The sequence below is a fragment of the Phyllobates terribilis genome, unplaced genomic scaffold (genome assembly GCF_046119375.1).
Source record: "Phyllobates terribilis strain yellow unplaced genomic scaffold, ASM4611937v1 Scaffold_7__3_contigs__length_470593459, whole genome shotgun sequence".
Taxonomy (NCBI): Eukaryota; Metazoa; Chordata; class Amphibia; order Anura; family Dendrobatidae; genus Phyllobates; species Phyllobates terribilis.
In genome coordinates, this window is record NW_027362767.1 from 429000176 (window position 1) to 429017330 (window position 17155).

Consider the following 17155-nt stretch of genomic DNA (forward strand, 5'->3'; position numbering starts at 1 on the left):
TAGGAGCAGTATTATAGTAGTTATATTCTTGTACATACGAGCAGTATTATAGTAGTTATATTCTTGTACATACGAGCAGTATTATAGTAGTTATATTCTTGTACATAGGAGGCAGTATTATAGTAGTTATATTCTTGTACATAGGAGCAGTATTATAGTAGTTATATTCTTGTATATAGGGGGCAGTATTATAGTAGTTATATTCTTATACATAGGGGTAGTATTATAGTAGTTATATTCTTGTACATAGGGACAGTATTATAGTAGTTATATTCTTGTACATAGGAGGCAGTATTATAGTAGTTATATTCTTGTACATAGGAGCAGTATTATAGTAGTTATATTCTTGTATATAGGGGGCAGTATTATAGTAGTTATATTCTTATACATAGGGGTAGTATTATAGTAGTTATATTCTTGTACATAGGGGCAGTATTATAGTAGTTATATTCTTGTACATAGGGAGCAGTATTATAGTAGTTATATTCTTGTACATACGAGCAGTATTATAGTAGTTATATTCTTGTACATACGAGCAGTATTATAGTAGTTATATTCTTGTACATAGGAGGCAGTATTATAGTAGTTATATTCTTGTACATAGGAGCAGTATTATAGTAGTTATATTCTTGTATATAGGGGGCAGTATTATAGTAGTTATATTCTTATACATAGGGGTAGTATTATAGTAGTTATATTCTTGTACATAGGGACAGTATTATAGTAGTTATATTCTTGTACATAGGAGGCAGTATTATAGTAGTTATATTCTTGTACATAGGAGCAGTATTATAGTAGTTATATTCTTGTATATAGGGGGCAGTATTATAGTAGTTATATTCTTATACATAGGGGTAGTATTATAGTAGTTATATTCTTGTACATAGGGGGCAGTATTATAGTAGTTATATTCTTGTACATAGGGGCAGTATTGTAGTAGTTATATTCTTGTACATAGGGACAGTATTATAGTAGTTATATTCTTGAACATAGGGGCAGTATTATAGTAGTTATATTCTTGTACATAGGGGGCAGTATTATAGTAGTTATATTCCTCTACATAGGGGGCAGTATTCTAGTAGTTGTATTCTTGTACATAGGGGGCAGTATTCTAGTAGTTATATTCTTATACATATGGAGCAGTATTATAGTAGTTATATTCTTGTACATAGGAGGCAGCATTATAGTAGTTATATTCTTGTATATAGGGGGCAGTATTATAGTAGTTATATTCTTGTACATAGGAGCAGTATTATAGTATTTATATTCTTGTACATAGGGGGCAGTATTATAGTAGTTATATTCTTGTACATAGGGGGCAGTATTATAGTAGTTATATTCTTGTACATAGGAGCAGTATTATAGTAGTTTTATTCTTGTACATAGGGGAAGCATTATAGTAGTTATATTCTTGTACATAGGGACAGTACTATAATAGTTATGTTCTTTTACATACCAGGCAGTATTATAGTAGTTATATTCTTGTACATAGGGGGCAGTATTATAGTAGTTATATTCTTGTACATAGGGAGTAGTATTATAGTAGTTATATTCTTGTACATAGGGGGCAGTATTATAGTAGTTATATTCTTGCACATAGGGAGCAGTATTATAGTAGTTATATTCTTGCACATAAGGAGCAGTATTATAGTAGTTATATTCTTGTACATAGGGGGCAGTATTATAGTAGTTATATTCTTGTACATAAGGAGCAGTATTATAGTAGTTATATTCTTGCACATAAGGAGCAGTATTATAGTAGTTATATTCTTGTACATAGGGGCAGTATTATAGTAGTTATATTCTTGTACATAGGGACAGTACTATAATAGTTATGTTCTTTTACATACCAGGCAGTATTATAGTAGTTATATTCTTGTACATAGGGGGCAGTATTATAGTAGTTATATTCTTGTACATAGGGAGTAGTATTATAGTAGTTATATTCTTGTACATAGGGGGCAGTATTATAGTAGTTATATTCTTGCACATAGGGAGCAGTATTATAGTAGTTATATTCTTGCACATAAGGAGCAGTATTATAGTAGTTATATTCTTGCACATAAGGAGCAGTATTATAGTAGTTATATTCTTGTACATAGGGGGCAGTATTATAGTAGTTATATTCTTGCACATAAGGAGCAGTATTATAGTAGTTATATTCTTGTACATAGGGGCAGTATTATAGTAGTTATATTCTTGTACATAGGGGGCAGTATTATAGTAGTTATATTCTTGTACATAGGGGGCAGTATTATAGTAGTTATATTCTTGTACATAGGGGGCAGTATTATAGTAGTTATATTCCTGTACATAGGGGGCAGTATTATAGTAGTTATATTCTTGAACATAGGGGGCAGTATTATAGTATTTATATTCTTGTACATAGGGGGCAGTATTATAGTAGTTATATTCCTGTAGATAGGGGACAGTATTATAGTAGTTATATTCTTGTACATAGAAGCAGTACTATAGTAGTTATATTCTTATACATAGGGTCAGTATTATAGTAGTTATATTCTTGTACATAGGGGTACTATTATAGTAGTTATATTCTTCTACATATGAGCTGTATTATAGTAGTTATATTCTTGTACATAGGGGCAGTATTATAGTAGTTATATTCTTGTACATAGGGGCAGTATTATAGTAGTTATATTCTTGTACATAGGGGCAGTATTATAGTAGTTATATTCTTGTACATAGGGGGCAGTATTATAGTAGTTATATTCTTGTACATAGGGGGCAGTATTATAGTAGTTATATTCTTGTACATAGGGGGCAGTATTATAGTAGTTATATTCTTGTACATAGGGGGCAGTATTCTAGTAGTTATATTCCTGTACATATGGAGCAGCATTATAGTAGTTATATTCTTGTACATAGGAGCAGTATTATAGTATTTATATTCTTGTACATAGGGGGCAGTATTATAGTAGTTATATTCCTGTACATAGGGGGCAGTATTATAGTAGTTATATTCTTGAACATAGGGGGCAGTATTATAGTAGTTATATTCTTGTACATAGGGGGCAGTATTATAGTAGTTATATTCTTGTACATAGGAGCAGTATTATAGTAGTTATATTCTTGAACATAGGGGGCAGTATTATAGTATTTATATTCTTGTACATAGGGGGCAGTATTATAGTAGTTATATTCCTGTACATAGGGGGCAGTATTATAGTAGTTATATTCTTGAACATAGGGGGCAGTATTATAGTATTTATATTCTTGTACATAGGGGGCAGTATTATAGTAGTTATATTCCTGTAGATAGGGGACAGTATTATAGTAGTTATATTCTTGTACATAGAAGCAGTACTATAGTAGTTATATTCTTATACATAGGGTCAGTATTATAGTAGTTATATTCTTGTACATAGGGGTACTATTATAGTAGTTATATTCTTCTACATATGAGCTGTATTATAGTAGTTATATTCTTGTACATAGGGGCAGTATTATAGTAGTTATATTCTTGTACATAGGGGCAGTATTATAGTAGTTATATTCTTGTACATAGGGGCAGTATTATAGTAGTTATATTCTTGTACATAGGGGCAGTATTATAGTAGTTATATTCTTGTACATAGGAGCAGTATTATAGTAGTTATATTCTTGTACATAGGAGCAGTATTATAGTAGTTATATTCTTGTACATAGGGGCAGTATTATAGTAGTTATATTCTTGTACATAGGGGAAGTATTATAGTAGTTATATTCTTGTACATAGGGACAGTACTATAATAGTTATGTTCTTGTACATACCAGGCAGTATTATAGTAGTTATATTCTTGTACATAGGAGCAGTATTATAGTAGTTATATTCTTGTATATAGGGGGCAGTATTATAGTAGTTATATTCTTATACATAGGGGTAGTATTATAGTAGTTATATTCTTGTACATAGGGGGCAGTATTATAGTAGTTATATTCTTGTACATAGGGGCAGTATTGTAGTAGTTATATTCTTGTACATAGGGACAGTATTATAGTAGTTATATTCTTGAACATAGGGGCAGTATTATAGTAGTTATATTCTTGTACATAGGGGGCAGTATTATAGTAGTTATATTCCTCTACATAGGGGGCAGTATTCTAGTAGTTGTATTCTTGTACATAGGGGGCAGTATTCTAGTAGTTATATTCTTATACATATGGAGCAGTATTATAGTAGTTATATTCTTGTACATAGGAGGCAGCATTATAGTAGTTATATTCTTGTATATAGGGGGCAGTATTATAGTAGTTATATTCTTGTACATAGGAGCAGTATTATAGTATTTATATTCTTGTACATAGGGGGCAGTATTATAGTAGTTATATTCTTGTACATAGGGGGCAGTATTATAGTAGTTATATTCTTGTACATAGGAGCAGTATTATAGTAGTTTTATTCTTGTACATAGGGGAAGCATTATAGTAGTTATATTCTTGTACATAGGGACAGTACTATAATAGTTATGTTCTTTTACATACCAGGCAGTATTATAGTAGTTATATTCTTGTACATAGGGGGCAGTATTATAGTAGTTATATTCTTGTACATAGGGAGTAGTATTATAGTAGTTATATTCTTGTACATAGGGGGCAGTATTATAGTAGTTATATTCTTGCACATAGGGAGCAGTATTATAGTAGTTATATTCTTGCACATAAGGAGCAGTATTATAGTAGTTATATTCTTGTACATAGGGGGCAGTATTATAGTAGTTATATTCTTGTACATAAGGAGCAGTATTATAGTAGTTATATTCTTGCACATAAGGAGCAGTATTATAGTAGTTATATTCTTGTACATAGGGGCAGTATTATAGTAGTTATATTCTTGTACATAGGGACAGTACTATAATAGTTATGTTCTTTTACATACCAGGCAGTATTATAGTAGTTATATTCTTGTACATAGGGGGCAGTATTATAGTAGTTATATTCTTGTACATAGGGAGTAGTATTATAGTAGTTATATTCTTGTACATAGGGGGCAGTATTATAGTAGTTATATTCTTGCACATAGGGAGCAGTATTATAGTAGTTATATTCTTGCACATAAGGAGCAGTATTATAGTAGTTATATTCTTGCACATAAGGAGCAGTATTATAGTAGTTATATTCTTGTACATAGGGGGCAGTATTATAGTAGTTATATTCTTGCACATAAGGAGCAGTATTATAGTAGTTATATTCTTGTACATAGGGGCAGTATTATAGTAGTTATATTCTTGTACATAGGGGGCAGTATTATAGTAGTTATATTCTTGTACATAGGGGGCAGTATTATAGTAGTTATATTCTTGTACATAGGGGGCAGTATTATAGTAGTTATATTCCTGTACATAGGGGGCAGTATTATAGTAGTTATATTCTTGAACATAGGGGGCAGTATTATAGTATTTATATTCTTGTACATAGGGGGCAGTATTATAGTAGTTATATTCCTGTAGATAGGGGACAGTATTATAGTAGTTATATTCTTGTACATAGAAGCAGTACTATAGTAGTTATATTCTTATACATAGGGTCAGTATTATAGTAGTTATATTCTTGTACATAGGGGTACTATTATAGTAGTTATATTCTACATATGAGCTGTATTATAGTAGTTATATTCTTGTACATAGGGGCAGTATTATAGTAGTTATATTCTTGTACATAGGGGCAGTATTATAGTAGTTATATTCTTGTACATAGGGGCAGTATTATAGTAGTTATATTCTTGTACATAGGGGGCAGTATTATAGTAGTTATATTCTTGTACATAGGGGGCAGTATTATAGTAGTTATATTCTTGTACATAGGGGGCAGTATTATAGTAGTTATATTCTTGTACATAGGGGGCAGTATTCTAGTAGTTATATTCCTGTACATATGGAGCAGCATTATAGTAGTTATATTCTTGTACATAGGAGCAGTATTATAGTATTTATATTCTTGTACATAGGGGGCAGTATTATAGTAGTTATATTCCTGTACATAGGGGGCAGTATTATAGTAGTTATATTCTTGAACATAGGGGGCAGTATTATAGTAGTTATATTCTTGTACATAGGGGGCAGTATTATAGTAGTTATATTCTTGTACATAGGAGCAGTATTATAGTAGTTATATTCTTGAACATAGGGGGCAGTATTATAGTATTTATATTCTTGTACATAGGGGGCAGTATTATAGTAGTTATATTCCTGTACATAGGGGGCAGTATTATAGTAGTTATATTCTTGAACATAGGGGGCAGTATTATAGTATTTATATTCTTGTACATAGGGGGCAGTATTATAGTAGTTATATTCCTGTAGATAGGGGACAGTATTATAGTAGTTATATTCTTGTACATAGAAGCAGTACTATAGTAGTTATATTCTTATACATAGGGTCAGTATTATAGTAGTTATATTCTTGTACATAGGGGTACTATTATAGTAGTTATATTCTTCTACATATGAGCTGTATTATAGTAGTTATATTCTTGTACATAGGGGCAGTATTATAGTAGTTATATTCTTGTACATAGGGGCAGTATTATAGTAGTTATATTCTTGTACATAGGGGCAGTATTATAGTAGTTATATTCTTGTACATAGGGGCAGTATTATAGTAGTTATATTCTTGTACATAGGAGCAGTATTATAGTAGTTATATTCTTGTACATAGGAGCAGTATTATAGTAGTTATATTCTTGTACATAGGGGCAGTATTATAGTAGTTATATTCTTGTACATAGGGGAAGTATTATAGTAGTTATATTCTTGTACATAGGGACAGTACTATAATAGTTATGTTCTTGTACATACCAGGCAGTATTATAGTAGTTATATTCTTGTACATAGGGGCAGTATTATAGTAGTTATATTCTTGTACATAGGGGCAGTATTATAGTAGTTATATTCTTGTACATAGGGGCAGTATTATAGTAGTTATATTCTTGTACATAGGAGCAGTATTATAGTAGTTATATTCTTGTACATAGGAGCAGTATTATAGTAGTTATATTCTTGTACATAGGGGAAGTATTATAGTAGTTATATTCTTGTACATAGGGACAGTACTATAATAGTTATGTTCTTGTACATACCAGGCAGTATTATAGTAGTTATATTCTTGTACATAGGAGGCAGTATTATAGTAGTTAAATTCTTGTACATAGGGGCAGTATTCTAGTAGTTATATTCTTGTACATAGGAGCAGTATTATAGTAGTTATATTCTTGTACATAGGGGGCAGTATTATAGTAGTTATATTCTTGTACATAGGGGGCAGTATTCTAGTAGTAATATTCTTGTACATATGGAGCAGTATTATAGTAGTTATATTTTTGTACATAGGAGGCAGTATTATAGTAGTTATATTCTTGTACATACCAGGCAGTATTATAGTAGTTATATTCTTGTACATACCAGGCAGTATTATAGTAGTTATATTCTTGTACATAGGGGGCAGTATTATAGTAGTTATATTCTTGTATATAGGGGCAGTATTATAGTAGTTATATTCTTGTACATAGGGGGCAGTATTATAGTAGTTATATTCTTGTACATATGGAACAGTATTATAGTAGTTATATTCTTGTACATAGGAGGCAGCATTATAGTAGTTATATTCTTGTACATAGGGGGCAGTATTATGGTAGTTATATTCTTGTACATAGGGGGCAGTATTATAGTAGTTATATTCTTGTACATAGAGGCAGTATTATAGTAGTTATATTTTTGTACATAGGGGGCAGTATTATAGTAGTTATATTCTTGTACATATGGAGCAGTATTATAGTAGTTATATTCTTGTACATAGGGAGCAGTATTATAGTAGTTATATTCTTGTACATAGGATCAGTATTATAGTAGTTATATTCTTGTACATAGGAGGCAGCATTATAGTAGTTATATTCTTGTACATAGGAGGCAGCATTATAGTAGTTATATTCTTGTACATAGGGGGCAGTATTATAGTAGTTATATTCTTGTACATAGGGGGCAGTATTATAGTAGTTATATTCTTGTACATACCAGGCAGAATTATAGTATTTATATTCTTGTACATATGGAGCAGTATTATAGTAGTTATATTCTTGTACATAGGAGCAGTATTATAGTATTTATATTCTTGTACATAGGGACAGTACTATAGCAGTTCTATTTTTATAGATAGGAGGCAGTATTCTACTAATTATATTTTTGTACATAGAGGACAAATGAATGGTCATAGGGGGCAGAGATTGGGAAAAAAACATTCATAGCAGCTGTCACTTCTTCCACTTTTAGTTAGAGTTTCTGGAAAATGCATTAGTTGGCGGTGGCACCTCTGAGCTCTGGGAATGCTGCTCCTGGCTGCAGAGAACATAAGATCGCTGTATCCTTAGGCGCAAGTAGACAACATTCAGAAAGACAAGGTATGTGCTGAATGTTTTTGTTTCTTACAACTTAGTAATGGTTACTGTAACTCTGTTTATAGAGAGATACAGTGTAGCTAAACAAGGGCGCACTTATGGGTTACTGCTTATTACTGGGATGCCGGGCCTTTAAAATTTTTATGTGTAAATTGTGGAAATTTACAATGTGTTAGTTCATTTTGGAATGAGGAAGTCGTATATAAATATATATATATATATATATATATATATATATATATACACTATATATTTACACAATGCTCAGTCCTGAAAGCAGAAGAGCAGTAATCTCACGCTACGTCCTGGCTGGTAGCGCGGTGGTGCCGGGGATCACAGCTCTGGTATAAGGCTGTAGACACAATGCTTTGTATACACCGGGGCACTGGGTATTTTGCCGATGCAGGAAACGCTCTCTTGCAGATTTCCTGATTCTCTTCCTGCACCCGAGGATGTGACGCAAGTCTTAGGACAAGGTGAGGCTGAGCATTTCTTAGAAGATACCTATAGCAGCCTCGAGACGACCAACAACGAGCAAGTTCTTATCGCTACCGGACATTGGGGAAACACTTTTCACTTTTCTTTTGTGGTTAGACACCTCCATTTTAAGGTGACACCTGGAAACCAGAAGAGGATCTGATGTGTGCATGACCCCTGCTCCCCCGTCAGTGTGATATGCGGTGTCAGTGTGACACGGGTGACGTTGGCTTCCTGAGCGCTGGTAAGTACAATCCCCGCACACACAACTCTCACCTGTCTCACTAGAGTCGCCCATCACCATTTTTCTTGCAGTCGTTTTTTTTTTTAAAGAAATGGAGTGCGCCCCGGATCCTTCCTGCTGCCTCGTCCGGTCACCATGTTGTCACTTTTTTACTTTTAGTCTGAGGTTACACACATGATCCTGCGCACATTGAAGACGGCGCTGGAGGAGGAGAGACGAGGACCCCGACCAAGACAAGAGTCCAAAGATGAGCATGGCGAGGTAAGCAAGAAGACATCCATTACTGATGTTTTACGACAATGACTGATCGTAGTCCCTGCCTTACAACCTGGGAGTAGAAATGTAGAAGTAGATGTAAAACGTAACTGTCATGATTGGCACAAAACGCCACATTATACTCCATGACGGTAGGATTCATTAAACATTCATTACGTTTTTTCTGTGATTGTTGTTAGGGCGCAGTCAGACGGCCGTCTAACACCGACGACGATCACATCGCAATGCTCGGACTGGCTGGTGGCTCTCCTGAAACGAGTATGACAGCTGCATAGAAATAGAAGCTGTCACGCTAAGGTCAGGAGAGCCGCCAGCCAGTCCGAGAATTGCGATGCGATCGTTGCCCATGTTATATGGCCGTCTGACTGCTCCCTTACGTGCAGTAACAGAGTGTCGTCTATATATGTTGTACGCTCAGTTGTTTTGCTTTAGTTAGTGGTACAGGACGTAGCTGTCAGTCCACCACATTATCTCTCGTGGGCTGGTCAACCAAAGAGTCAACCAAAAGGAAAACCTCCCTGTCCCATGCCCCTCACTCTGCGGAGAGATACGTGACTGCATCTATGGCTATAGAGTATGAAACATGACACAAGGGATTGTCAGACCTCACCTTTGTTTACAACCTAAAAGGTTACAAGTCTATTTTTACAGATTTAAGGTAATTCTGTCTGGTTTCTTAGCTGAGGGAAGCTTAGGATAAGGGGGAGAGGCAGAGGGCATTGATAAATAGATGTCTAAGATTTGATTCTGTTGTTTTCCATGTAAAAAGCTGTTTAATGTCTGTCAGAACTCATAGAGACAGCCTGTGAGTCCTGCTTCCCCAACTCACTTATAGAGAAAGCCTGTGAGTCCTGCTTCATCCACCCTCTTATAGAAAAAGCCTGTGAGTCCTGCTTCCCCCGCCCACTGATAGAGAAAGCCTGTGAGTCCTGCTTCCCCTGCCCACTAATAGAGAAAGCCTGTGAGTCCTGCTTCCTCCACCTAATCATAGAAAAAGCCTGTGAGTCCTGCTTCCCCAACTCACTTATAGAGAAAGCCTGTGAGTCCTGCTTCCTCCACCAAATCATAGAGAAAGCCTGTGAGTTCTGCTTCCTGCACCCAATTATAGAGAAAGGCTGTGAGACCTGCTTCATCCACCCTCTTATAGAAAAAGCCTGTGAGTCATGCTTCCCCAACTCACTCATAGAGAAAGCCTGTGAGACCTGCTTCATCCACCCTCTTATAGAAAAAGCCTGTGAGTCCAGCTTCCTCCTCCAAATCATAGAGAAAGGTTGTGAGTCCTGCTTCTCCCAGCCACTAAGAGAGAGAAAGCCTGTGAGTACTGATTCCTCCCTAACACATAGAGAAGACTGTGAGTCCTGCTTCCTCCATCCTCTCATAGAGAAAGTCTGTGAGTCCTGCTTCCTCTGCCCTCTTATAGAAAAAGCATGTAAGTACTACTTCGCCCACCCTCTGATAGATGAAGCCTGTGAGTCCTGTTTCCTTCATCCTCTCATAAAGGAATCATTTGAATCCTGCTTCTCCCGCCCTCTTATAGATAAAGCATGTGAGTCTTGCTTCCCCTGCCCACTGACAGAGAAAGCCTGTGATTCCTTCCTCCACCCAATGATAGCGAAAGACTGTGAGTCCCTCTTCTCCCACCCTCTCATAGAGAAAGCCTGTGAGTCCTGCTTCTCCCACCCTCTCATAGAGAAAGTCTGTGAGTCCTGCTTCTCCCACCCTCTCATAGAGAAATCCTTTGAATCCTGCTTCATCCACTCACTTATAGAAAAAGCCTGTGAGTCCTGCTTTTCCCATCCACTGAGAGAGAAAGCCTGTGAGTCCTGCTTCCTCTCTAACTCATAGAGAAAGACTGTGGGTCCTGCTTCCTCCATCCTGTCATAGAGAAAGCCTGTGAGTCCTGCTTCCTCTGCCCTCTTATAGAAAAAGCACATGAGTACTACTTCGCCCTCTGATAGATGAAGCCTGTGAGTCCTGCTTCATCCACCCTCTTATAGAAAAAGCCTGTGAGTCCTGCTTACCCTGCCCACTGGTAGAGAAAGCCTGTGAGTCCTGCTTCCTCCACCAAATCATAGAGAAAGGTTGTGAGTCCTGCTTCTCCCAGCCTCTAAGAGAGAGAAAGCCTGTGAGTACTGCTTCCTCCCTAAGACATAGAGAATACTGTAAGTCCTGCTTCCTCCATCCTCTCATAGAGAAAGTCTGTGAGTCCTGCTTCCTCTGCCCTCTTATAGAAAAAGCATGTACGGTAAGTATTACTTCCCCCACCCTCTGATAGATGAAGCCTGTGAATCCTGTTTCCCCCCTAACTCTTAGAGAAGGCCTGTGAGTCCTGCTTCCCTAACTCACTCAGAGAAAGCCTGTGAGTCCTGCTTCCCCAACTCACTCATAGAGAAAGCCTGTGAGTCCTGCTTCCCCCTCCCTCTCATAGTGAAATCCTTTGACTTCTTCTTCCTCTGCCGTCTCATAGAGAAGGCCTGTGAGTCCTGCTTCCTCCATCCTCTCATAGAGAAGGCCTGTGAGTCCTGCTTCCTCCATCCTCTCATAGAGAAGGCCTGTGAGTCCTGCTTCTCCCACCCTCTCATAGAGAAAGCCTTTGAATCCTGCTTCATCCACCCTCTTATAGAATAAGCCTGTGAGTTCTGCTTCCCCTGCCCACTGATAGAGAAAGCCTGTGAGTCCTGCTTCCTTCATCCTCTTATAGAGAAGGCTTGTGAATCCTGATTCCTCCACCCAATCATGGAGAAAGCCTGTGAGTCCTGCTTCCTTCCTAACTCAGAGAAAGCCTGTGTGTGAGTCTTGCTTCCTCCATCCTCTCATACAGAAAGCCCGAGTCCTGCTTCCTCCGCCCTCTTATAGAAAAAACATGTGAGTACTGCTTCCCCTGCCCTTTGATAGATGAAGCCTGTGAGTTCTGCTTCCCCCACCAAATCATAGAGAAATCCTTTGAATCCTGCTTCTCCTACCCTCTTATAGAGAAAGCATGTGAGTCCTCCTTCTCTCATCCACTGATAGAGAAAGCCTGTAAATCCTGCTTCCCCCCTAACTCTTAGACAAAAAGACTATGAGTCCTGCTTCCCCAACCTACTCATAGAGAAAGCCTGTGAGTCCTGCTTCCCCAACCTACTCATAGAGAAAGCCTGTGAGTCCTGCTTCCTCCATCCACTCATAGAGAAAGCCTGTGAGTCCTGCTTCCTCTGTCCACTCATAGAGAAAGCCTGTGAGTCCTGCTTCCTCTGTCCACTGATAGAGAGAGCCTGTGAGTCCTGCTTCCTCCATCTTCTCATAGACAAAACCTGTGAGTCCTGCTTCCTCCACCCAATCATAGAGAAAGGCTGTGAGTCCTGCTTCCTCCACCCAATCATAGAGAAAGGCTGTGAGTCTTGCTTCTCCCATCCACTGATAGAGAAAGTCTGTGAGTCCTGCTTCCTCCATCCTCTCATAGAGAAAGCCTGTAAGTCTTGCTTCCTCCCAAACTCATAGAGAAAGCCTGTGAGTCCTATTTCTCCCATCCAATGATAGAGAAAGCCTGTGAGTCCTGCTTCCCCCCAAACTCATAGAGAAAACCTGTGAGTCCTGCTTCCCCCCAAACTCATAGAGAAAGCCTGTGAGTCCTATTTCTCCCATCCACTCATAGAGAAAGCCTGTGAGCCCTGGTTCCTCTGACCCTCATTGAGAAAGTCTGCTTCCCGGTCCCACACACAAAATATTTGTAGCATGAGCTGCCAATCACTGAGCGAAGGTAAGCAGGACGCACAGACTTTCTTTTTGAGTGGCTGAGTAAGCAGCTATTCCAAAAATGTTTTTTTTTTACTTTGTGGAAATGTGCCTTAATTTTTTTTAAGTTACCATTTATTGTATTCTTCAGACTAAATAATTCACTGTAAAGTAGTAGTAGTAATAATAATAACTAAACTAAGATCGGATAAGTCTGAACTGTGTCCTAATACTGTGAATATTCTCCATAGAGTAAATACTTTGCTCCAAAGCTATTCTTCTGCATCTGTTGTGTGAGTGTGATATATACTGTACAGCATGTACGTGTAATGTATACTGTAGACTAGAGTATGTGTTTAATATATAATGATTGCATGTCTGTCTAATATACCGCCTTAATTCCAAAAAACATGGACCACTGTGTAAAATTTAAAGAAAACCAGAATGCAATGATTAGGAAATCTCTTATCGCCATCTTTTATTACACAGCAGAACATAGAACAGATCAGAAGGTGAACGCTGGACATTTTTCTATTTCATTTGAAAAAAATAACTAATTTAGAAATGAAATGTATACTGTAGAGTATGTATGTATGTGTATAATGTATAGAGTATGTATGTATATAATGTATAGAGTATGTATGTATGTGTGTAATATATAATATATAGAGTATGTGTATAATGTATAGAGTATGTATGTATATAATGTATAGAGTATGTATGTATGTGTGTAATATATAGAGTATGTATGTATGTACTGTATGTGTATAATGTATAGAGTATGTATGTGTCTAATGTATAATATATAGCGCATGTACAGTATGTATGTATGTGCGTGTGTAATGTATATTGTATAGAATATATGTGTGTAATGTATAATGTATAGAGTATGTATGTATGTGTGTAATGTATAATATATAGAGTATGTATGTATGAGTGTAATGTATAATGTATGGAGTATATATGTGTATAACGTATAGAATATGTACAGTACAGACCAAAAGTTTGGACACACCTTCTCATTTAAAGATTTTTCTGTATTTTCATGACTATGAAAATTGTACATTCACACTGAAGTCATCAAAACTATGAATTAACACATGTGGAATTATATACTTAACAAAAAAGTGTGAAACAACTGAAAATATGTCTTATATTCTAGGTTCTTCAAAGTAGCCCCCTTTTGCTTTGATGACTGCTTTGCACACTCTTGGCATTCTATTGATGAGCTTCAAGAGGTAGTCACTGGAAATGGTTTTCACTTCACAGGTGTGCCCTGTCAGGCTTAATAAGTGGGATTTCTTGCCTTATAAATGGGGTTGGGACCATCAGTTGTGTTGTGCAGAAGTCAGGTGGATACACAGCTGATAGTCCTACTGAATAGACTGTTAGAATTTGTATTATGGCAAGAAAAAAGCAGCTAAGTAAAGAAAAACGAGTGACCATCATTACTTTAGGAAATGAAGGTCAGTAAGTGCGAAAAATTGGGAAAACTTTGAAAGTGTCCCCAAGTGCAGTTGCAAAAACCATCAAGCGCTACAAAGAAACTAGCTCACATGAGGACCGCCCCAGGAAAGGAAGACCAAGAGTAATCTCTGCTTCTGAGGAGAAGTTTATCCGAATCACCAGCCTCAGAAAACGCAGGTTAACAGCAGCTCAGATTAGAGACCTGGTCAATGCCACACAGAGTTCTAACAGCAGACACATCTCTACAACAACTGTTAAGAGGAGACTTTGTGCAGCAGGCCATCATGGTAAAATAGCTGCTAGGAAACCACTGCTAAGGACAGGCAACAAGCAGAAGAGACTTGTTTGGGCTAAAGAACACAAGGAATGGACATTAGACCAGTGGAAATCTGTGCTTTGGTCTGATGAGTCCAAATTTGAGATCTTTGGTTCCAACCACTGTGCTTTGTGCGACGCAGAAAAGGTGAACGGATGGACTCTACATACCTGGTTCGCACCGTGAAGCATGGAGGAGGAGGTGTGATGGTGTGAGGGTGCTTTGCTGGTGACACTGTTGGGGATTTATTCAAAATTGAAGGCATACTGAACCAGCATGGCTACCACAGCATCTTGCAGCGGCATGCTATTCCATCCGGTTTGCGTTTAGTTGGACCATCATTTATTTTTCAACAGGACAGTGAACCCAAACACACCTCCAGGCTGTGTAAGGGCTATTTGACCAAGAAGGAGAGTGATGGGGTGCTACGCCAGATGACCTGGCCTCCACAGTCACTAGACCTGAACCCAATCGAGATAGTTTGGGGTTAGCTGGACCACAGAGTGAAGGCAAAAGGGCCAACAAGTGCTAAGCATCTCTGGGAACTCCTTCAAGATTGTTGGAAGACCATTTCCGGTGACTACCTCTTGAAGCTCATCAAGAGAATGCCAAGAGTGTGCAAAGCAGTCATCAAAGCAAAAGGTGGCTACTTTGAAGAACCTAGAATATAAGACATATTTTCAGTTGTTTCACACTTTTTTGTTAAGTATATAATTCCACATGTGGTAATTCATAGTTTTGATGCCTTCAGTGTGAATGTACAATTTTCATAGTCATGAAAATGCAGAAAAATCTTTAAATGAGAAGGTGTGTCCAAACTTTTGGTCTGTACTGTATGTGTGTAATGTATATTGTACAGAGTATATATGTATGTGTGTAATGTATATTGTATAGAGTATATATGTATGTGTGTAATGTATATTGTATAGAGTATATATGTATGTGTGTAATGTATATTGCATAGAGTATATATGTATGTGTGTAATGTTTATTGTAGAGTATATACTCTATGTGTGTAATGTATATTACATAGAGTATATATGTATGTGTGTAATGTATATTGTACAGAGTATATACTCTATGTGTGTAATGTATATTGTATAGAGTATATATGTATGTGTGTAATGTATATTGTAGAGTATATACTCTATGAGTGTAATGTATATTGTATAGAGTATATATGTATGTGTGTAATGTATATTGCATAGAGTATATATGTATGTGTGTAATGTATATTGCATAGAGTATATATGTATGTGTGTAATGTATATTGTAGAGTATATACTCTATGTGTGTAATGTATATTGTATAGAGTATATATCTATGTGTGTAATGTATATTGTACAGAGTATATACTCTATGTGTGTAATGTATATTGTATAGAGTATATATGTATGTGTGTAATGTATATTGTATAGAGTATATATGTATGTGTGTAATGTATTTTGTACAGAGTATATATGTATGTGTGTAATGTATATTGTACAGAGTATATACTCTATGTGTGTAATGTATATTGTATAGAGTATATATGTATGTGTGTAATGTATATTGTATAGAGTATATATGTATGTGTATAATGTATATTGTATAGAGTATATATGTATGTGTGTAATGTATATTGTATAGAGTATATATGTATGTGTGTAATGTATATTGTAGAGTATATACTCTATGTGTGTAATGTATATTACATAGAGTATATATGTATGTGTGTAATGTATATTGTACAGAGTATATACTCTATGTGTGTAATGTATATTGTATAGAGTATATATGTATGTGTGTAATGTATAGTGTACAGAGTATATATGTATGTGTGTAATGTATATTGTACAGAGTATATATGTATGTGTGTAATGTATATTGTACAGAGTATATATGTATGTGTAATGTATATTGTACAGAGTATATACTCTATGTGTGTAATGTATATTGTATAGAGTATATATGCATGTGTGTAATGTATATTGTACAGAGTATATATGTATGTGTGTAATGTATATTGTACAGAGTATATATGTATGTGTGTAATGTATATTGTACAGAGTATATATGTATGTGTGTAATGTATATTGTACAGAGTATATATGTATGTGTAATGTATATTGTACAGAGTATATACTCTATGTGTGTAATGTATATTGTATAGAGTATATATGTATGTGTGTAATGTATATTGTACAGAGTATATATGTATGTGTGTAATGTATATTGTACAGAGTATATACTCTATGTGTGTAATGTATATTGTATAGAGTATATATCTATGTGT

General features: G+C 36.1%; 1 protein-coding gene across 3 annotated transcripts in view; it reads left to right on the forward strand.

Annotated features, from left to right (window-relative positions):
• The first annotated feature begins 8677 nt into the window (after positions 1–8677).
• The window catches only part of RGL2 (ral guanine nucleotide dissociation stimulator like 2), a 34773-nt gene continuing 26295 nt past the window's right edge, over positions 8678–17155 (forward strand). For 2 of the 3 annotated variants that reach the window (XM_073641967.1, XM_073641969.1), the window contains exons 1-2: positions 8869–9107; positions 9267–9368. In XM_073641967.1, the coding sequence (XP_073498068.1) occupies positions 9282–9368 (87 nt within the window). In that variant the 5' untranslated portion in view covers positions 8869–9107; positions 9267–9281. The other variant, XM_073641968.1, reaches the window with a different exon arrangement.